This window comes from Sycon ciliatum, chromosome 1 (genome assembly GCF_964019385.1).
Source record: "Sycon ciliatum chromosome 1, ocSycCili1.1, whole genome shotgun sequence".
In the NCBI taxonomy this organism is placed as follows: Eukaryota; Metazoa; Porifera; class Calcarea; order Leucosolenida; family Sycettidae; genus Sycon; species Sycon ciliatum.
Window position 1 is genome coordinate 42,569,275 of NC_088643.1, and position 22,632 is coordinate 42,591,906.

General features: G+C 46.7%; 1 protein-coding gene across 2 annotated transcripts; it reads left to right on the forward strand.

Annotated features, from left to right (window-relative positions):
- Positions 1–359: 359 nt before the first annotated feature.
- On the forward strand, positions 360–22,351 carry LOC135827022 (uncharacterized). Of its 2 annotated transcripts, none has more exons than XM_065339545.1 (13): positions 360–839; positions 1,793–1,978; positions 2,759–2,888; positions 3,388–3,543; positions 4,532–4,666; positions 5,560–7,737; positions 8,060–8,332; positions 14,031–14,228; positions 15,423–15,899; positions 17,348–17,599; positions 18,076–18,242; positions 20,518–20,914; positions 21,308–22,351. In XM_065339545.1, exons 2-12 carry the CDS (start codon positions 1,805–1,807, stop codon positions 20,887–20,889), a joined length of 4,512 nt encoding a protein of 1,503 aa, XP_065195617.1. In that variant the 5' UTR covers positions 360–839; positions 1,793–1,804; the 3' UTR covers positions 20,890–20,914; positions 21,308–22,351. The 2 variants fall into 2 exon arrangements, with proteins under 2 accessions (XP_065195617.1, XP_065195623.1); XM_065339551.1 differs by having other exon boundaries at positions 360–527.
- The last annotated feature ends 281 nt before the right edge of the window (positions 22,352–22,632 follow it).

A 22,632-nucleotide genomic window follows, 5' to 3' on the forward strand; every position in this document is an offset into this window, starting at 1 on the left:
ACGACACTGTACAGACTCAGTGAATCGTGGTTAGTTAGGGATGTAAATCTACATGAGTCTTTGTACATAAATCGTCTCGCTTGTACAGATATCTAGAATAATAGTTCTACATAATCATAACCAGGGAGTAGTAAAATACACTGTATTTTACTACTCCCTGATCATAACCATAGCATAGCCTAGGGCGACCTCGAACATGACGATGGTGCATGCTTGTGACGTGCGTGAGCTAGCCCACATGCATTGTCATAATCATCATGATGCATTGGTGCATCATAACGAAAATGAGTCCGACTCTGACTCTGAGGCTGAGCCTAGACTGAGGCCTTACTCTGTGAGGGTAAGTACAAGCACAACAAGTCGAGCTGTTATTTTTTCACAAATCATCCATCCGAGTCCTGGTTACTGGAATACTGGGTCAAGGCATGGCTGTGTTGGCCAAGCAGTACCAAAATATTGAATGTACGGTTCGTTAGTGGAACGACGTTACGTAAACCATTGGCATTGTAGCGCTAGACAAGTCTCAAGTTAGTTTGTTCATTAGATCTACCGAGCCACATTTTCAACAGGCAAGCAGCATCTAGCTCTTTACGCCTGTCCGACGAATAATTTTTGAAGTCATTGTCTGTTATAGCTTTACTAGAAAAGCGTGGATCTACTGTCACTTAGTGTCACTTAGTTAGGGTCTTACATGGGCCTTGGAGACCTTCAAAGTCCATAATCCAGGAGTTCAATTTTAGGACGAATGAGGTACTGGCAATAACCAGATAACTACATAGCTCATCTCGTCACGTCTCTGCGAGCGCGCGGTCAGGCCAGTGTGCGTTTGCCAAGTACTAGTAAGTAATAGTAAGTTAGTTATTGTAGGGAAAGCACGTGTTGCACTACTCTATTTTGACGTATCACAGTGGTCCCTATAATCCAGCACCATTAAGTGCTAAGGAAATCCTGCTGGATATGGGTAGGTGCTGGATATGGGAAGGTGCTGGATACGGGAAGGTGCTGGATATGGGAAGGTGCTGGATATGGGAAGGTGCTGGATATGGGAAGGTGCTGGATATGGGAAGGTGCTGGATTAACAAAATTAATCTGATTTACGGCTGCAGTGTGCATGAAGAAGACATTTTTTTGGCTACTGAAAAATTGTGCTGGTTGATAGAGGGTGCTAGTTTTATTGAGAGGCGACTGTGCATGTAGTAGGACTAATCGTGGGAAGAATTATTTACTAGCTGGGGGAACATCCACAAGGGTCCATCAACTGAATATTCACACTTGACGGAAGTGAAGATAAAGTACAGTGCTGCTCAATGAAATCTGATAGCGTGAATCATGTTTGCGCCCTCGGCCTGCACCAGTTCACATCACAGTGTTCGCCGGTCTCGGGTTGCATAGCACCCCGAGACCGGCATTCACTCGCTCGATCATATCTCATTGAGCAGCACTGTATTTAATCATCTATTCAATCTTTCTACAGGCGCGAATAGTCCTGGCGACAGAATGACACACAAACGTAGTAAAAATGATGCACTGCATCAAAGCAAAACATATCCAGAGAATGCACCGGGCTCTCCTCCTGACCTACGTCTTCTTTGTGCGCCGCTTGTATTGGAGAATGGACCAACCAGGGCTGTTCCACCTTGACGACTCATAACAATCCTTTGGACATGGTAGTCAGTGCAGTCTGGTGATTGCCGCTCAAGCATGAAACTCCGAGTCCCCACAAGAGAGAGTTTTGTATCCTTCTCTGTGCAAATGAATAGTTAAATTCTGTGTTACTTTGTTGTGTCGATAGGAAGTTGTCGCGATGGAGCAACGTCATCGCATAGCTCTGCAGAGGAATCACGTTACGCTGAAGACATCCTTGCACCCGCAAGGACACGTGCTTGATTCCCTGTATGCTGACAGGATAATTCAGAGGTACGACAAGCAGCACGTTCTCGTTGACAAGAGCGGCACTGAAAGAGACTCACCCAGCCAGGTTAGCCATGCACCTACCAGCTGCATGCCGAGAGGCTTTGAAGTGTTCATTTGGACAAATGCCAGAGATGTAACAGATCTGGAGCTACAAGGTCTAGATTAGAACACACAGTATATAGAAGTGCACTGCGCCTTAATCTGCTACAGGGCTCAATGCCTGTATGTGAAGAGCGCAGTGCACAAGAGGTACAGACGAAGGTGTCTGACGATTGGTTGTTAAACCCTGAGACTCTGAGTAACAACAAAAAGTCATTAGTCTCCTTTGTGTACCTCCTGTATAAAGAAGTTGATGCCTGTGCCTGTGCCTGTGGCTGTGGCTGTGGCTGGCGTAAGTTAGTAGGCACGTCAACTTTGCAAGGGCAGGAAAGTGTAGGCAAAGTTTTAGGCAACTTAATTAAGTTGAGGAAACACGCTTTGTATGAGAATATCGATAACATGTAATCGGTAGTAAACTGGCACTGGCACGATATGTAGTGATAGTATTATGCAATGTTTTATCATTCCTTGGTCATGATGTCAATGTTGATAAATATGGTGGTAAAGACACACCTGGCAATGTGGCGGTAAACACACGCCTGCCCACACACGCTCTCTAAGCTACAAAGTTCTGGCACAGAGCTCTCCTTCTCACCACCACCACCATCAACTTCATTCTCATGATGTCAATGTATTGAACAATTATGCTCACAAGGACTTCTGCTTAGAAGCAGATAATGGCCAGTGTTCACGCATTACGTCCTGCTACGGAAAAAAAGTTCTCCTTCTTTCTTTCCATGCCAAGGCTGAGGAGCTTTTGAAGTACCTTCCTACGCTAGGCTCCAATGCGTTTGAAGCCTTCTTGAAAGCTCTGAGGGATTCTGAACTTGATGTGCATCTCCAGTTGGTAAAAAAGCTTGAAGCGTCTGTGGCAGGTGAGCATTCCAGAAGAAAATCCATTTCTTTGGTGATTGTCGGCATGTTACCACCGACCGTGAATGGGTCAAAGAGCTTCTGGTAAATTCTGAAGTTTGTGACAGTTTGCTGCAATGTGTGTTTATTTGAAATTATGGCTCTGTGCATGTTTGTGTCTCAGATTGTGCCTATCTGTTGTTTCCAACGGTTACCGGATTTTGCTGTATGTGTACCCCTCACCCATTGCTCAATCGCATACAGACCTCGCATAACCGCACACATCCGTTTTTGGCAAAAATATCCGGATACTCCGAACCGGATAATCGAACACACATACTGTATGTATGCTTGGCATATGCTGTAAATCGGTAACCAGCGATTTTCTTCCCGATGCCGGGGGATCCGGATAAAAGAGGACGGGATAAGCAAGGTCTTACTGTACTAGTATTGTTATCTGCGGGTCTTTCATGTTTTAGAAACTGTAAGCTTTCCCATCCCGTACGGCATGCTCCCTTCCAGATGTAGAGAGGGAGGAAGAGAACTTGGCCAAGGAGAAGGCAAATGAGAATGTGGGCAAGCGTCGTATACACAGCGATGTCACGGCTGCCTACTCAAGTGGAACTCACATCACCGCCCAACAGGAGCGCCACACAGGGCACTATTCCGATGTCCATTGTGAGTAATATATTCAATTGTATTGGGATGACAATTTTATGATAAATTGAACATACCGGTACTAGTGGTCCAAGAAGAATAGCATTGTTTACTATCATTATGGTGTTGCATATCTTCCCTTTCACCTTTGACATTGAACTTGAAGAGGGGGGGGGGGGGGGAGGCATTAAAAAGTGCGGAGGATAAGACTGAACTTGGTTGAGGACGACACCACAGCTTATTGGCCTGAGCGTGGCTAGCTGAAAACAAAGGCCCAATTTAATCGTACTAATACGAAAAAGATGACCGGTTTTCATCTAGAGATGAGTTTTCAACCGGCCGGCCAAGATTTCAACTGGTGAAAAACCGGTTGGGGCGGCTCTGGCGGAATCACTGTCTAAGACTAGGAATATTTTCTCATCAAGTGTGTTGCATTACGTGTGTGTGTGTGTGTGTGTGTGTGTTGCATTGTGTGCGTGTTGCATTGTGTGTGTGTGTGTGTGTGTGTGTGTGTGTGTGTGTGTGTGTGTGTGTGTGTGTGTGTGTGTGTGTCCCATATGGTGCAGTGGTATGTGCAGCGATTTCCAATCGATAGGTTGCGAGTTCGATTCCCGACGATTATGGTCACACACGTCTTTCTTCTCTTTCTCAGACTCTTCCTAACTTTTCTTTCATTCTCCTGGGTGGTTACCAACAGCCAGTGTATGCCGGAGTATGTGGTGTGGTGTGTGTGTGTAGAAAAAAAATGGAAAAATGAAAAGTAGGTATTCACTGGCCAGAAAAAGTCACTTCAAACAGCTGTGTGGTGGATACCAGGCTAAAAATAGTGGCGGTCAATTCATCAGCCTTGCAAGCTGTTAAATGGTGTAATCCCAGCACAAGTTGCTATGTCTAACATAGCTGTTCGCTATCATCGCTTCCGCGATGGGCATGTCTGAGTCTGAGTGTGTGTGTGTGTTGCATTATGTGTGTGTGTGTGTGTATGTTTTGCTATATATTTCCTTTGAAGTCTCTGGTGGCAAGAAACAACAGGGACATTTGCCCGTTGGACATGCGGTAGCTATGTTTCAACCGCTCCGCATTCAAGCACAGCCTCTGTTGAACGGTGTGACTCTAGAAGAACAGGTCATGCCATCAAATGGCGGTGAGCAGGGCTATTTCAGTGTTTAATGTATCTGTGATGTTTCTTTAGTAGCTCCATCATTTACCACGGATCGTATCTTCACTAGAAATGTGACCAGAAAGACTGGTCAATGTTTGAGAAGGATGAGTTTACTACGTTTGTTTCCGTTTGTGCTGTGTAACATACAAAGGAAACTGGCCATTAACAAAAAGAGAAAAAAGTAGGGGTGAAAGTTGGCACCGAGATCCCGAGTTCGAGTACTCTGATTTTCTCCGATCGAATATTCGAGTATTCTTGATATCCTAAAAATCGCACACCAACCGCCTCAAAAATCACATGATACAACCCTGATTGAGCCGATTGGCAGTTCTCTTCTCGGATGTATTGGTTGGTGGGTCAGTTGGGCTCTCTCTACACGTGAACAAATGTTCACCACACAGTCTGCACATCAATACTAGTATCTGCTGACTGCTGCTCTAACTGCAGACTTCTGTGGTAAATGTATGTACCATGTATGAGCGAGTACTCTGATTTATTCCGAGTACGATTATATTCGAAAAATCCAAACGAGTATTCGAATATTCGGTATAATTGTTTCACCCCTAGAAAAAAGGCATGGCAGTCATGAACGTGGTTCAAAATGTGATGTGACCTAGTCTTGGAGACCATACATTTATTCTAATGTATATCTGGGTAATGGAAAGTGAATGAGGGAGATCTAAATTTAGGTATCCAAGACTATAATAATCGTGAACCAATTGCACGATGCATTGCTTCTTGTTTTATATGAAGGACGTATTGGTACAAGATGCAGTGTGATGACAAATGGTCATGTCATGTCCTATTCTTTATATACATGTACAAATGGTAGACTTACAACATGTGCTGACTCATTGTGCTGACTCATTGTGCAGGTGTCCCAGTCCTGGAACTCTCTGGACCTCATCCACCGATGGTACATCCACAATATGGCTACACCGCTGAAACGCCGCGTCCGACTTCATCTACTCTATCGTCAGTCAGCAATGCTTCCATCTCCAGTCACGATAGTTCTTTGCACTCCAGTGGCCTACTTGCTGGCAATCATGATCCCAGTTCAGCTGTAATGATGGAGTCTGGAGTGAGTGCAGCTCCTCAGTACCAGGAGCAAGGTAGCAACAGCTCTCGCTACTCTAGTGGTAGTGTTGAAGAGTATCAAGGTACTGCAGCACAGTCAAGTATCACGGACATGATAGTGACTAGTGATGGATGTTCAGTTTCTGGACCCCTGGGAGCTGGGAGTGATTTGGGGGCACTAAATGACATCATTCCTGTTCGTGAGGAAGCCAACTGGCCTCTGCAAGCAGCTGTGCATCACGCAGATCATGTTCCACAGCTGACACCATCATTGGTTGGTAACCCATGTCAGACAGAGGAATTCTCTCCACAACAGGCAACACAAGAACACCATGTAATTGCCCAACAGTCCGGTCAACAACCAACGGGGGAATTGCTACAACCGCTGTATGCAGCCAACACAATGGCACCACCTCAGCAGTCTCAATCCAGTCTGTATCCGGCGGCACAAAACGTTCCGGTTGAGCACAACACAGTGCCAGCATTGCAGCCTTCACAGCCTCCGAAAGCAACCCAGTATCTGCAGCACGATCCACAGCACCAAGTGACACAGCAGTTTCCAGCTCAGGCAGGACCATCACAGCTAGGACATGCCAATACCTATCAGATACCAGTTCCAAGTCAGCAAGTGGTGTTGCCTAGCCAAGGACAACTTCATCCAAGCAGCAATCTTCCTGTGAGGCATTCTCAACCTCATCAGCTGCAAAATCCTGTCAATCCAGCTGCACCGGAAAAGGGTGCTGCTGGTGCAAGCCAGCCGTACGCTTACACAAAGTCTTTTGTTCATCATCGTTTTGAGGCTCAAGGATTTCAAGCTAGTGCCCACTCCCCATCACAGAAACGTGCATTATCCGAGCAGCATCATCATACCCCAGCTTCTCACCATCATCATACTCCAGTCTCTCAGCAGCACCATCATACCGTCCCTGTCTCTCAGCAATCATACCCGTCTCAGAGTGTTCAGGCTCAGATTGTGCCTTCACATGAACAGCCACTCCAGCTAAGCCCGGCAAGGCAGCAAGGATTGGGGTATCCTCAGCAACATGCTCACAACCAATATACAGTTGACTCTCAATTACAGCATAAACACTCAACATCTCCTTTTATTGAACCCCAGCAACAATCACAGTATCAGCAGCAACAGAATCAAATACAACCACATCTACAACACCAAGTGCAGCACCAGCAGCAAATGCAACAGCACCAATTGCAACAGCACCAGCAGCACCAATCGCAACAGCACCAGCAGCAACAAATGCAACAGCACCAGCAGCAACAAAAGCATTACAATCATCATCAGCAGCAGCAACAGCAACAACAACAACAACAACAACAACAACATGTTCAGGTGCCGCAACATCTATATCAGCAATCACAGCAATCCACTTACCATCAGAATGGCTACTCACTTGCCCTACAGCAGCAGCAGCAACAGCATTCCCATCAAGGCCTGGATGTAAATCCAGAATCTCAGGACTATCCAATCCGGAATGAAGCACCTGCGCATCAACATTTACCAGCTAAGACCCACACATATTATGAGTATAGTCCTACTCAACCACCTCCTGTGGGTGGTTTTCAGCAGCAACATCTAGTTGAGAGCCAGACCACATCCATGAAACATTACCGATACCAGGAAAAGGATTCCTTTCCCCCTCCGGTCTCACCAAATTCACAGCAGCAGCTTGTTCCAAGTCACCTACAACCCCAAGCTCTGCAGCCACTTCAGCAGCAGGCAGCGGTTCACACCAATGGAGAATCTCTCACTGCTGGCCACTGCACCTGTGTGTCATGTTCCTCGACTCTGCGCGTACAGCATTCACACCACTCGCACCGCCATCGCGAGTCAGATGAGGATGGGGAAGAGCTGCATCTTTGTCTGAAGATCAGCAGCATATCAAGTGGCCAGAGAAGGATAGCTTTAGCACATAGCCCTGACCGAGAGCGCTCGGAAAATCATGACTCCACCCATCAAGGTATGCAGATGTATCCACCTTTGCTGACATGCTTCACAATAATATTTAAGTATTAATGGCCACACGGACATACAGACCATTTACACATATGTGTACTTAAGCACTGTTGCCGCTTGTACTCATTTATGTCAAGCCTATTGGCATACGACTAGGAAAGCTTTAAAGTTGTTGGTGTGCCCTTCAAACACGCGTATATGTACAGTGCGACTATGAAGTCAACTCGGATTGCGTGTGTGCACGGTTTTGTCTGTCTATCTGTCTGTCCGTCTATCTGTCCTTGTGTGCTGTTTTGTATATCGTTTACTCTGGACTGTGGCAACAGGTCACTCTTGTTGCAGCTCCAACGCAACGGTGCATGTGAATCCAGGAGGTGCACAAGCACCCGCGGCACAAGATGGAACTTCTGCTACTAGTGGTGCCGGTGTGAATGCTAGCTCTGTGGACCTCCCAACGGTTGGGACAGTGTCCTCATCCATGCCCGGCCCTGCAGCTGGAGGAGAAACCCAGTACCTGTCCAGACCTGCTGCAGATTGGAATCCGCCCAGTGGTGCAACTGCTTCAACGCCTGTTGATCCACATCCAAGGCAAAGTTCAGGTATGAGTATGTGCACTGGGTAAAATAAATACCACTATGTTACTTGTCCAATACATTGTGTTTACTCCAGTGTGTTACGTACTGGCATGGCTGAGTACCAAGTAACTGATGTCATACTTCAAGTATGTGTAATTTTCTGAGACATCATTGATTAGCTAACTTGCAAACGAAAGTACTAACAAACACCAACTGAAGACCTAGAGCCCGGCACATTAAAATACAGCGAGGGAACAAAACAGATTCATGTACACATGCAAATGTAGCACTAGTATGCTGGAATAGTACGTATCGTTGAAAGTATGTAATAGGTGTATGTATGCTACGACCTGAATACTCACTATTTGTATTTCCCGCTCGTTCCCCTTGGCAATGAGCACTCACATAGAAGAGCGCATGCTCCAGTTCTGTTCTAGTCTAGTCTTGAGTTGTCGTTGTCCTGTTCTCCTTCTGTCTACACTCTTATCGAATACTTCTATAAATTATCCAATCATATAAAACCCCTGTGTTCCGGTGTGAGGGGGCATCATTAGCCGGGAGCAGCTAACACTGGTGGCAGCGGAAAACGTCCACCACTACATCGCTGGCGGAGTATGTACGCCTTCGGAGATCGCCGACTATGAAGAACCACGAAGGCCCACGCAAGTGAAACCATATCCTCATCCACTCTCTTCGTCAATATTTTCCTTTCTGCATTGTGTTTCTTTCTGCTCGTCGTTTTCTTGTTGCATGCATTGTTTACCATGGTTTACAGTCCATAGGTCAAACATTGGCGCCAACCTGTCTGGCCAAACATTTTCGGAACATTTCTGTGTCCGTGTTTTGTGCATGATTGCATACTGACTGCTGTCTAGTGTCTGTTGTTAGGATAACTGCTAGCTGGGTAGTAGAGTCTAGCTACACTGTGTCCGTAGAGTACGAGTAGTTGCCTATTTGGAATTGTCTCTGCCAAATTTAGTTGTTTGCCGCTACGCACGATAGGTTACGTAATAGATTTAGATCGTGCGATAGTGTTGATCGAGGCGTCGATCGAGTCCACGGGAAATTTTTTGCAGATAATTTTTTTTCGAAAATTCAAAAATACAAAAACAATTTTTTTTTTCACAATGGGCCGTTCAGCGACATCCAAGAGACAAGAAAAGTAAGTTAGAGCGTGATCGCCTGGCCGGCATCCTTGAACATTTTGATTCTCGTCTCTCCGAACTGGAGAGAGCTGTCGGTGTCACAAACGGTTTTGTCAGCCAACAGCAAGGACAGCTGCGGGGTGGCCGTGGTCGTGGCCGTTTCGGACGCGGAGGTTTGCGAGGAGCCATGCAGCCCGACCGCGCGTGCTATGGCTGCGGAGAAGTTGGCCACTTCCTCGCTTATTGTCCTCATATGAACCGAAAAAACGGCAATTGACTGGTGACGCGGGGCAGCAGCCAGTCGAGGAGAACGAGCCCCTCCATTTGCATGATGTATGTGTGCATGCTATTTCGCAAATTGTCTTGCATGTAGATGTATGTTTCCGGACTGCAACGGTGTCTGGATTAATCGACTCGGGCTCAAGTGTATCGTTGTTGCACGCAAATTTGTTCACTTCGTTGTTTGACTCTGAGCAAACACTCGAGTCTGCTCCGCGTTTATGTGCGGTGAACGGAGAACAGTTGCCTGTGTTGGGGTCTGTAGAGCTTGCATTCTGCCTGGGCAACTGCTCATTTGTGCACTCCTTTGTGTTGTCTGATGCCATCCACAAAGATGTCATTCTTGGATCAGATTTCCTCTTTGAGCATGGTGGCGTGCTGGATGTTGCCCAAGGAATGTTGACGTTTGGCGAGGAGTCTGTGTGTGTGTGCGTTAGTGGCCCACGACATGTTCCCTCACAGACACTGGGTGCTACGAAGCCATTGTCTGACACCAGCGACACTGAGCCGGAACATAAAAATCATGAAAACAATCATTCAAAATCCAATCATCCTCAAAATATTCATCATATAAATCTACATGCATCATCCTCATCTGATCTGTTTGACGCTTCATTGTCTGCACGGGTTGTTGAACCCATGGCTCAACCTGGCGTTGTCCCGGCATGTGCGTCCGAAAGTGTGGCCGACCCTGTGGTATACTCATCTCGTGTGGTGTTTGAGATGGAGTTGTCGGTACCTGCAGGACATGTTGTCTTGGTGCCTTGTGCAGCTGTTGATGTGTGCACGGTTGCGATGGATTGCGTGGCAGATCCATTGGAGTCCTTTATGGCGAAGCATCCAGATGTGGCAGTGACTCCTAGTCTTGTGACTGTTGGCCCTAACCAAACACGTGTGGTTGTGGCTGTTGAAAATCATGCAAATCATCCTATACTCATTCATAAAAATACCAATGTTGCCGAACTTCATCAAATTCCTACCGATTGTGAACATATTGACGACACTGAAGCTATGGTTTCCTCAGTTTCACCCGACCCGATCCAGCTAACTGAGCAACGCAAGAAAGTCATCGATGAATATATCAACGCACAAAATCATCTCTCCACAGAACAGTCTCGCACGCTCACTGAACTACTTCATGATAACCACGATTTATTTATCTTGCATGATGATGACTATGGCTACTGTGACATATTCCCTCATAAAATTAACACAGGACAAAATAACCCTATAAAACAACCTACCAGGCGGATTCCATATCACCGCCGGAAGGCTCTGCAAGATCTACTGAATACGCTGTTGAAGCAAGGCATAATACAAGAATCGATTAGTCCGTGGGCATCACCCATAGTATTGGTGCCAAAGAAGGATGGCTCTCTTCGACTCTGTATCGACTACAGGAAGTTGAACTCTGTGACCGAGCCTGATGCTTACCCGATTCCCCGGGCGGATGACATGCTTGATTCCCTGTCTGGCTGTCGGTATTTCACGTCCCTTGACTTAGCGTCAGGGTACTGGCAAATAGCAATGGAAGGAAGCGACAAGGCTAAGATGGCATTTACCACGCCACTGGGCTTGTTTGAGTTTAATGTTCTGCCGATGGGCTGCAGGAATGGCCCAGCGACATTTCAGCGCGTAATGGAAGCAGTCCTGAGTGGCTTATGTAACACACCGGCCCAGCCATTCTGCCGTGTGTTCTTTGATGATGTCCTGAATGCCAGCGAAACGCTGTCTGGCCAACTCCAGATTCTGCTGCCCGTGTTCGCGCGAGTTCGGTCCGCTGGACTGCGGTTCAATCTGAAGAAATGCTCCTTCTTCCAGGAGGAGGTCACTTTCTTAGGACAACGCGTGTCAGCGGAGGGCATCTCCCCGGATGAAGCCAAACTCGTCGCGGTCAGGAACTGGAAGACTCCGAAATCTGTCACAGCTGTCCGCGAGTTCCTTGGCTTCGCTGGATATTATCGCCGCTTCATCCGTGGGTTCGCCCAGCGTGCTGCTCCGCTGACTGCTCTGACAGGCAAGAATGCTCGCTTTGCGTGGTCGAAAGCTTGCGAAGCGGCGTTCCAGGCTCTCAAGCGTTCGCTTGCCAGTGCGCCGGTGATGGCGTACCCCCAGTTTGAAGATTCAGCAGGTGCATTCATTCTGGACACCGATGCGAGCAATGTGTCGATTGGTGCAGTCCTCAGCCAGATCCAGGATGGAACTGAGCGACCAATTGGGTACGGCAGCCGTGTACTGACGAAAGCTGAGCGCAACTACGATGCTAGCGATCGTGAGGCCCTTGCTCTAGTCTATTTTGCGGAGTATTTCAGGCACTACTTGTTGGCACGACCATTTGTTGCCAGGACGGACAATACTGCGTTGACTGCACTCCGGAACCTGAAGGAACCCCGCGGACGGAAAGCACGTTGGCTTGACTGTTTATCCGAATATGAATTCCGGGTCGTCCACCGTCCAGGTCGCCAACATCTGAATGCTGATGGTCTGTCGCGCTTGCTTGCCGAACCTGAAGCACATGTGCACAGTGAGTCTCCCCCACTGGCACCAACGCCGCCGCAAGATGCTGCCCCGTCTCCTCCGCCGAGTCCGCCGCCTCTTGCCCGTGATGTTCCGTTGTCAGCTGATGATGAAATGCCACTTGCTGCTGATGTTCCTCCGGCTGCCGAGATTATTCCTCCGGCCGTTTTTGTTCGTCCTCCTGGTTCCTCTGCCGCTGGACCGTCGTCACCTGATTGTTTCAAGCCTCAGAGTCTTCTTGCTCCGTATGCTGATCCTGCTCTGTTTGAGTGTTTCACCCGATATGATGCTGCCAGTGGCAAGTTTGTTCGTCCGCCTGAAGCCGTTTCCCGTCCTCCCGACTGTCAACCGCCTGCCGTTACTGCTTCTCGTCCTGACCCGATTACGCTGTCCGATGATGATTTTCCACCGCTACAGCCGCCGTCGTCTGATCCGGTCCGTACTTCTTCTCCTGTTCCGCGTCGTTCTGGCCGTGTCCACACTGCACCTGCTCGACTAGCTGACTATGTCCTGGACTGAGTTTATTATTTGGTTTGTTTTCTTTTGTTGTTTCCTAGGTATTTCGTTCATTCCCGTGGACGTGAATTTTAGCTAGGGGGGCACAGTGTAATAGGTGTATTATATGCTACGACCTGAATACTCACTATTTGTATTTCCCGCTCGTTCCCCTTGGCAATGAGCACTCACATAGAAGAGCGCATGCTCCAGTTCTGTTCTAGTCTAGTCTTGAGTTGTCGTTGTCCTGTTCTCCTTCTGTCTACACTCTTATCGAATACTTCTATAAATTATCCAATCATATAAAACCCCTGTGTTCCGGTGTGAGGGGGCATCATTAGCCGGGAGCAGCTAACAAGTATACCAGTGCAAACTTTCGAGATGTTGTTCCGAAAGTCCCTGAAGTGTGTGCTTCTTCTCAGTGTTATCATACTCGAGTCCTTTTCCATTACAGATCAGTGTTATCGTACTCGGGTCATTTTCCATTACAGATCAGTGTTATCGTACTCGGGTCATTTTCCATTACAGATCAGTGTTATCATACTCGGGTCATTTTCTATTTTAAATTGCATGGGGACATACTGTAAGTCTAAAACATTTCGGCCCATTCAAATTTCGGCCTCCCAGGGCTAAAACCCATTTCGGCAGGATCAAATGTTTGGCCTGTACTGCTGTGCTGCTGCCGCGTGTATACACTGTCACTGTGAACCTTGCAAGACGAAAATTTCGGCCGCAACAAATTTTCCGCCAAACATGATCAGGCCGAAAATAGCCGAAAATAAATATGCGCCGAATATTTGTTGACTTATAGTATTGCAGCATTTAGAAAAACCTCTTTCAGAGCTGTAAGTAGAACATAGTCATTAGTGGTCGAATGAAAAGTATGCTTGCACACGTATAGTACATGTTGTCCTCTTTAGCCAGGCGGCTTCCGTTTTGCAGGATCAATAACAGTATGCCGATCAAAGCCATGTGGTATGTCGTGCACTTTCTATGATGAGGTATTCATCTCACACAATGCACTGGCGGTAGCCTATCAGTCTGCCAGGTCTGCATGTTTCATATTTGACAAGTTAGCACCGTAGTATGAACCAGGGAGTGGATGAATGTGGTAAAGATGACTGGCAACGATTTGTTCATTGAAAAATCTCTGCCGGAAACTGAGGGTGCTGGATGAAAGACTTCTATCTGTACAAGACCTCAGGTGCCCACACCACTGACCAGAGGGTTTCTATGGTCCGAACTCATCGCATTATGTGCTGCTAATGTTTTTTGTTCTTGTGCAGACACCCAAAGCCCAGTTACTCGTCTTCGCTGGTGCTGTGTGCGGGGCAGCATCTTCTCCCAGAAGTTGGCCTTGAACGAGAATAAGCTGCGACTGAGCATGCACAAGCAAGGTTTCTGGGTGAAAAACTTCACCCTGGAGAATCCGATTGTCGGCGAGTTCTCAACAAGTAGTCCAACACTTCAGCGGAAATTAGAAGGTAATGGATCACTGCATGCCATGTACCTACTGTGATAGCAGTTATGTTGGAGAGCTACACCCAACACATAGCTTGCACAGGTGTTAATCAACTATTCTGGCAACCTGTCCATTCAATGCATATCTCAAATTCCATGGGTAAAGAAGATTTGTTTCTGTTGAAATACTCGTTGGAATTTATTGCTTCGCAATCAGATATTTTAGGATTTCCAGTTGTGGAAGTTTCTGTTACACCTGGTCCAGTGTCTCCAACTGACTGGGAGTGGCAGCAGCAGCAATTTTTAATGTTACATGTTATCTGTAGTTTGTCGAACACTATAATAATGTTGAAGCAAGATATTGTGGAGTCAGAGGGTGCAACAGTTAGCACAATATTATACATGTACTGACTGATGTGGTACTGCCATTCAACCACCTGATGTTCAGCTCTATAACGTCTCGAATGCGCAAACCAACAGCCTTCGAACTTGGAGGTTCTAACCTATGAAATAACATGATAAACTACGGAAACATGTAGCATTTCAGTCCTTTCTTTTAACCTTGGCTCTCCAGCCGCGTCTAATCTGCTCACCTGATGAGCCGTCAGAATCCACACGGCGAAACTTATTTTGTGTGGTACTACTTGTTATCCCTGTTTGTTATAGTATAGACCACAAGTTCAGTGCTGCATGTAGTACACTATGAAGAGATAGTGCTGTCCGGTCTGTCTTACTTCGTGGTCGTATAACTTCCCCTGTTTTTGCTGATCTCTGATATAATCTTGAACCTCCCGAGTTGGGTGGTGGTCGTTTCACGTTCTCGAAGTGAGCCGTGGCGTCCTGTGCCGTGATATTTCGCCTTTTGTCACCATCTTCAATCTTGTCGAAGCCGCAACATTCTTAGTTGGCTGTGCTGTTAAGCTTGTTTTTGTCTTGAGTGCGCTCACGTTCCCCTTTCTCATGTTATCTCATAACTTAGAACCTCCCGAGGCGGGAGGGTGTTGATGTGCACATCTGAGACGTGAAAGAGCTGAACATCAGGTCATTGAATGGCAGTACAACATCAGTCAGTAATTGTGCTAATCGTTGCACCTTCTGACTCCACAGTGTCTTGCTTATAGTGTTGGACAAACTATGAATAATGTGTATATTTTTAGTCCTTTCTTTTACCAAAAAGAGTTGGTTGATTTTTTCCTTCCACGTGCTTTTACCTGCAGAGTGCTCCGAAATCCATCTGTTTGTTCTTGTTGAAGTCAATCGAGATGATTCGTGCTTTTTGGCATTAAGAGCCGATCTCATGAGAGCACTGAGCAGTGTGGTGGGAGACGTTCACGCTGCTGTCTACTGCGATGAGAGCAAACGTCATTGTCAGGTTGTGGAGCACTGCTTGCTGCCTGGTATGGAGGACGGTGATGATGATTACGATGGTCCTGTGGACTCCTCTGACGATTTCAATAGAAACAACTCCCATGGAGTCGATTGTGTTGATGGTCCAACTGAACTTGAACAGCTTCAGCAGTATCTAAGGGGTGCCATCTTCATTGAACAGCCACTTCTGAGCCAGCCTTACTTTAGTATTCTGATGCTGAAGGCAAGTGTTCATTCAGAAGGCTATGTCCCGGCCCACTTCAGTCTGCATAGGCCGGCAGCTAATTCCTTTTCCACCCGTGCTGCTAGCAGTGCCACAAAGAAAGGTAGGCTATTCCTCGTTGCTTCTCTGTCGCTGTCTCTCTCTATCTCTCCTCTCTCTGTCTCTGTCTCTCTCTGTCTCTCTGTCTCTCTCTCTCTTTCTCTCTGTCTCTCTCTCTCTCTCTCTCCCTCTCTCCTCTCTCCTCTCTCTCTCCTCTCTCTCTCTCTCTCTCTCTCCTCTCTCTCTCTCTCTCTCTCTCTCTCTCTCTCTCTCTCTCTCTCTCTCTCTCTCTCTCTCTCTCTCTCTCTCTCTCTCTCTCTCTCTCTCTCTCTCTCTCTCTCTCTCTCTCTCTCTCTCTCTCTCTCTCTCTCTCTCTCTCTCTCTCTCTCTCTCTCTCTCTCTCTCTCTCTCTCTCTCTCTCTCTCTCTCTCTCTCTCTCTCTCTCTCTCTCTCTCTCTCTCTCTCTCTCTCTCTCTCTCTCATGTCTCTTGTCTCTGTTGATTATGGTTTGCATTTTTCCACATCTCCTCGAATTTCAATGTGTCGCTTGCATTCACCTCGATAAAACCGATGGTTCTACTGTGTTTATGATATGCGTGCAATAGTATGAAATGGAAATCTGCTTTAAACCTGTTGCCGGACTCATGACATGTGGATCATGATCTTATGATGCCTGCTCATCCTTGCAGAACATCCATGTCAATAATTCTTGCCGGTGAGGGGGGGGGGGGGGGGGTGTCAATGTCCTGGATGAGTTATTGAATACATGAATGTCACACCATTTAGTGGTGCACATGAGAGAGAAAGTTGAGACTATTTGGATGAATTCACTTCAATGTCACAAATTTCGGGGTGGATACGGGAGAGAAAGTGTACTGTTTGTGAAAATTCACAAACACTTATATTGTAAATCTGCTAGTAGCTACATGCACACTCTCTCAGTCCAACACAACCATCACACTCCGGTAGGAATCACAAACTAAACAAAATACAGTCGTCCCTCTCTAATCCGGCACCTTTTGCAACGGCATTTTCTGCCGGATAAACAAGGGTGCTGGATTATCAAATCCTGCCCTCCAACCCGGCTCACCTAGTAACGCACATGTTTGTGTCGTATGTCAAAATGCAGGGATTTTCTGTGTCAATCCAAGTACTTTGTCACAAGTTTGTGGAATGCATGTCTGTAACATGCCATGTCTATAACAATTAACATACACTTGGGAATATCCTATGCACTGGCATAGGATATTGGCACCGGTACGGTATGCGATGTACAACTGCTGGATTAGAAAATCAAATTATGTACAGTTTGAGTGATTTGTTGCAAAATATCGCTGCCGGAGGCGGAATTCAAGTGCCGGATTAAAGCGTAGAGAATGAACTGAAAAATCCGTTTTGCCAGAAAGTGTGCTGGTTTGCAAGGGTGCTGGATAAACAAGTGCCGGATTAGAGAGGGGCGACTGTACGATAATTCTGTATGATGAATCGAGTCTGTGTTCTTTCTACATACAGCTTCCACTGATGCACTGCTCTCCGCATTGGTGGAGCTTGGCCCGACTGTCTCCGGGTTTGCGGACATTGACAGGAGCTTACGCCATGCTCTGTGTGTTGTCGCCGGTATTGGAAAGGCGGAGGTTCATGCTGACTCAAGCCATGGCAATGCTGATGCTGTTAGCTTGACAACGCCACCTCAGCTGCAGTCTAGATGCCCGATCACCAGTGGTAGCAGTCCGAGAACCGTCTCTAAAATCCAGAACACAGAAGGTGAGATGTGACCACCTGCCAGTTTTGAGCTCACACGTGTTCTGTGCGTGCACAGATGAATTGTCTTAGGGGTCGTCGCAAAAGTTTTGTCGTCCCTGAAACGATCATGATTCATTTGGGGTGGGGGGGGGGGGGGAGGGGGTGCGAGCCAAAGTCGCAAGTCGATCGACACTGTACATATGACATGTACTTCGAAGTACATGCATGCGATTTTCATCGTCCAGCAAAAAAAGCTGTTTTCGTTTCAGAGGGAGGGGAGAGGATCCGAGTACGAAATGAACGATGTTCGTTTCAGGGACGACAGAAAACGTTTACGACGACCCCTTAGATAAGTGCAGTGCTTACTTTGCTGGCTAATTCTTCGATCCTTCATAGCTTTGAGGGAGTTGGAAACGTGAAAACGTCATTGATTCAAAAGGTCAGTCACTTCTGTGGTTGCGGTTGCATTGCTCCTTCTGGTTGCTTGTCTTCTCTAGGCTGGCAAGGTGATGCCAAATCCACAGTGCATCGAAAAGAGTTGAATATGGTCATCCGCCAGCAGAGCTGCACCTCGATAGGCACCGTCACACCGACTGGAGAGCTGCAGATTACGACATCCATGCTGGAGGAGAAGCTAGCCTCACTGACAGTTTCTCGTGAAAAGGTAAAGAAAGAAAAGAAAGAAGGATGACCTTCTTGGAGACTGGTAGCTTATCAGGGACAGAAAACACTACAAATCTCAAGCTATTCATCATCATCATCAATAAGGACTCCGAAAATCATGCATCAGTTTTCCGGCATTCTCTTCGAATGAAATACAATCAACCAGAACCAATCATAAAGGGGAAGTATGCCCTAAATCAAATTTTCACCAGTTGTAGTCTTCTGGGTGCCGAGTCGAATGGTCTTGGTCCGAGGAAGCTGAGAAGCTCCCTTCCTCCTTTATTCCCAATTGAACTTGCTACTTCCACCGAAACTGGGTGACTGCGCCCTACTAGATGGGGATTTGTATGCAAAATGTCACTAACAGCGCCATTTCGTTCATATAAAAGCACAGATGACCGCGATTGGCCTATATGTTGTAGTCTTTTAGATTCTGAGTCGACTGGTTCGGCCCTTATTCCCAGCCGAACACAGTTGAATAAGTGGTCACGTGCTCATGCGTACACCAGTCACCTGGTCACCGTGCCCGCAGGCTACAGCCTGTTTGGGCGCGTTTCTGTCACTCGAGTTGAACCTTTGAACCTTTGAGCTGAACCTTGGTTTGAAAGTTGTAGCCCGCAGGCACGGTGACCAGGCGACTGGTGTACGCACGAGCATGTGTCTGCTTACTCAACCATCTGCTTCCCCGGTGGCCTCATCATCTAAAGGGAACTGCGATCAGTTGTCTGTGAGTAGTTTTCGCGCCGGTGAAGACTTTAGGCCGCGGTCACACCAAGTGCGATTCAGCCATTCAGCGGAAAAAAGCGCTTTTTGACGTCACCGTTGCTACAGAAACAGGTGAATTTTCGCCTTCAGCCGTTTTCAGCAGTCAGCTGCTTTCAAAGCGCTGAATGGAGCGCTGAATGGTTTCAGCCACTTTCAGCCATTCTGGCACAGTAGTGGCGGGAAAAACAAACTCCTGCAAATCCAAAGCGCACCTTGCCATCAATGCATCGCCTTCTGAAATATTCCGGGTTTCGTTGTTTGTTTCTTTATTGATCCAACTTCTCTCATTGCCTGCTGTCTGCTATTGTCCTCATCTTTCCTTGTGCGCTTTCTGCGAGATACGATCTGGCAGCTTCAGGCAAGGTAGACAATTGTGCGATAGAAGCATGTGCACCATGATATCGGTGCAGAGCAAGATGCAGACAAACGGCACAGAGTCTAGTTTTAGGGTCCATGGCTGCACTACAAGCTCAAACCTCCCTCAATCTTTCAAACCAGCACCATGGTTTCAATGTGGAAGCGCCCAGTACAGTACCAAAACTCTGCTACATGTTAAACAGAAAATCAAATAATTTAAAATCGAAAAAATCAAATTCAAAAATGAACTCAAAGAAAAAACCTCTACAGCACGCAAAACAATTCAGCGGATCTCATGGGTCGATGTGACCAACCACTTCATTCAGCACAAGCCACTTTCAGCACAAGCTGGAAATGGCTTGTTTGGTGTGACCGCGGCGTAAGCATCACACCAGACAGTCCAACTGGCAGGTCAGTTAGAAGGTGGTGTGAAATTTGGTTTGTGCATGTGTGTGCATGTGTGTGGGGTGTGGGGGGGGGGGGGGGGGCAGTATATCGGATCCACAAAACAAAAGCAGGCAGAAACTCGAACTGAAATTGCTCTTGTGTCGTGATGCTTGCTATTAGGGAGATAAAGATTCATGCCACACATGTCGGGCGGGCGTGTGTAGAGAGGGAGTGATCCCAGCAAGGTCCAGACACACAAATCGTAGCACCTGAAACCACACACGTGCGAGGCCTCACTTGTGCAGGGTCATGCCTGTGTAGTTTGTTTCGTTTTGCACCTTCTCTGCGTTTTTGTCATTATCCGATGTATTTATATGTGTTGGTTTGTGAAGGTTTGCTCGCACACGCACACGCATCCAAGGTCTTTGTATCTCATTGCCGAATATGCGACCTGTGTAATTTCTTGACCTGGTCGCCTGGATCGCGTTTGCGTTCAGGTCAAGTGCATCCAATCTCTATCCTATGTATGTGTGTGTGTATGTGTGTGTGTGTGTGCGAGCGCGCGCATACGCGTGTGTGTGTGTGCTTGTGTGTGTGTGTGTGTGTGTGTGTGTGTGTGTGTGTGTGTGTGTGTGTGTGTGTGTGTGTGTGTGTACATGGTGTGCGTGTGTGTGTGTGTACATGGTGTGCGTGTGTGTGTGTGTGTGTGTGTGTGTGTGTGTGTGTGTGTGTGTGTGTGTGTGTGTGTGGTGTTGTTCATGTTCAAGGGAGCCACTGTAACGCATCAGGCTTGTGAATGGGTGGAAGACTCGGCACAAGTTATCACGGAGATGGAGGCAAACACCATCGCGAGACATACAATACCAGCGGTGCTGACTGCTAGGGATGACGACTCGAGCAGACCTGAGCATCACGAAGACATGTCTCATGTTCCTACCGGGTATATGCCCGGCTGTGGCATGACTGAAAGTGGTGGCGTAGGAGAGCAAGATGCCTCACTCAAGCCACCTAAAGGGGATGGAGTAACAGCAGAGGAGATTGACAACCAGCGGGCTATATCTAGTGCCATTCAACCAGGCTGGTGCTCGCCAAGCCCCTCAGAGCCCTTGCCTCATGCCAACAAGTCTGCAGAGTTGTAGCAAGTTATCAAGCAGCTCTCAGCAGGTGAGGACCGGAGGGTGTGGGCCATTCTGCATGTATAGCTTTATATCTATAAGTAAGCATAATGCACAACAACACAGTTATGAGAGGGTTGAGTTGAAGAGGAAGGATGCCAGGACTGACATCGGCACAACCACACGTCAAAATACTCTACCAGAATGAGAGCAGGATTCATCATAGCATATTCTGTGTGTATGTTAGTGTGGGTTTGTGTGTTTGTGTGGGAATGTGTGTGCTTCTGTGCGTGTGTGTGTGTATGTGTGCGTGCGCGTGTGTGTGTGTGTGTATGTGTGTGTGTGTGTGTCTGTGTATGCAAGTGCGTGTGCAAGCATGGTTGTTCAGTCTTGTCCTGCACTGCCATGAAATTGAAATGTTTGTCTTCTGTACTCTATGCAGAGATGAACTTCCTGGTGATTATTTTCTTGCGCCATGGCTTCTCAGTTCCAGTGAAGTGAGCATCCTGTCCTCATATGTACAAGTGCTGCACACTAGCTGCACATATCATGCAGGGTTAGTCCCAAATTCCCAACTGAGACTACGATGTACATGTCTGCTGCATACGTAAATCTTGAATTTGATTTTCAGTCGTGAATTCCCTTTTGGTTTTCGTAAAATGTGACCCAAGTATGCTATTTTCTTTACTGCAAAGCAATCCGGTGGAAATGTTACACACCCTAATAGTATGTCCTTTTTCAGTGTATTATCGCATTATTGTCTCAGAGAAAACTGTTACCCTACTATTCTGTTAAATTTGATGTAAAGATTAATAGCGTCGGTTACAAAAGAACTAATCAGCTGGGGTTGTTTTTTGGTATGACCTGCTCTAAATATGCACAGTTACCTTGGTAGTAGTTGCTCTAAATATGCACTAACAGTTACCTTGGTAGTAATTGGAGATCATCAGCTACATTGTATAATGACATCGTAAACTATACTGTATTTTGTGGTATGGCCATCCACTTCAAAACAGCAGTATTCTGGCCGTAATTCAGATCAAAATGAATGTATTTCCCTCTTCTGCAGTTCTTTCAAGATTTTATTATAAATAAATTTATAATTGAATGAGGTTATCGTACATTTTGAGACTACCAACTCCCCACCACTGCATACCCTCTCCAGCTGACCTCATTCACTACACCCATAAATGGCTGTTTATATTCATGATTCACAGGAAGCACAAATCTGCTCATTCTGATTGTGAAGGCAGTCCGTCTATTGTCATCACAATCCAGTTTACACGATCCTGATGATGATAATTTTGCCGAATTATTTTTTAAAAGGACGATGTTGGGGTGACGACTGCACCTTAGCTTGATGGTAGAGCATCGCTTGCCCTATTAAAGCGAAGTTCTCGTCCTGGTGGTTTCAGTCATGTTTCCTTTGTTTCATACTTTTCCTGTTTCAACTCCATCAAACCTTTGAACATTGTGAAACACTCGACAGCTTGTGTTTAGCCCGGTAGTGTGCTTGTAAAGAGCTGCACTTTCACTTTGGCAAGTAGGACAGTCAGTCAGTGTTCATGTAGATGTACGTTGTCTACACATGCAGACTTGCAGTGCACATGCGTATATCTGCAAATCTTCATGTGATCAGTGGCTATCGAAATTCTGGTGACTTAGGGTGCGTTTGAATCGTCTTGATCAACTTTTCGAACAAATTCTTAAAAGAGATAAGTTGAAGTGTCCAAACTGAACGGTTTCTATCTTTTCAGTGGAATTGTC

Bases quoted from the DNA above. Each gene is read 5' to 3' on its own strand.
- LOC135827022 (XM_065339545.1), top strand. From the start codon at position 1,805: ATGGAGCAACGTCATCGCATAGCTCTGCAGAGGAATCACGTTACGCTG. The intron at 7,738-8,059 runs GTATGCAGATGT...CTGTGGCAACAG, and splicing joins TCATGACTCCACCCATCAAG to GTCACTCTTGTTGCAGCTCC. The intron at 15,900-17,347 runs GTAGGCTATTCC...TTCTACATACAG, and splicing joins TAGCAGTGCCACAAAGAAAG to CTTCCACTGATGCACTGCTC.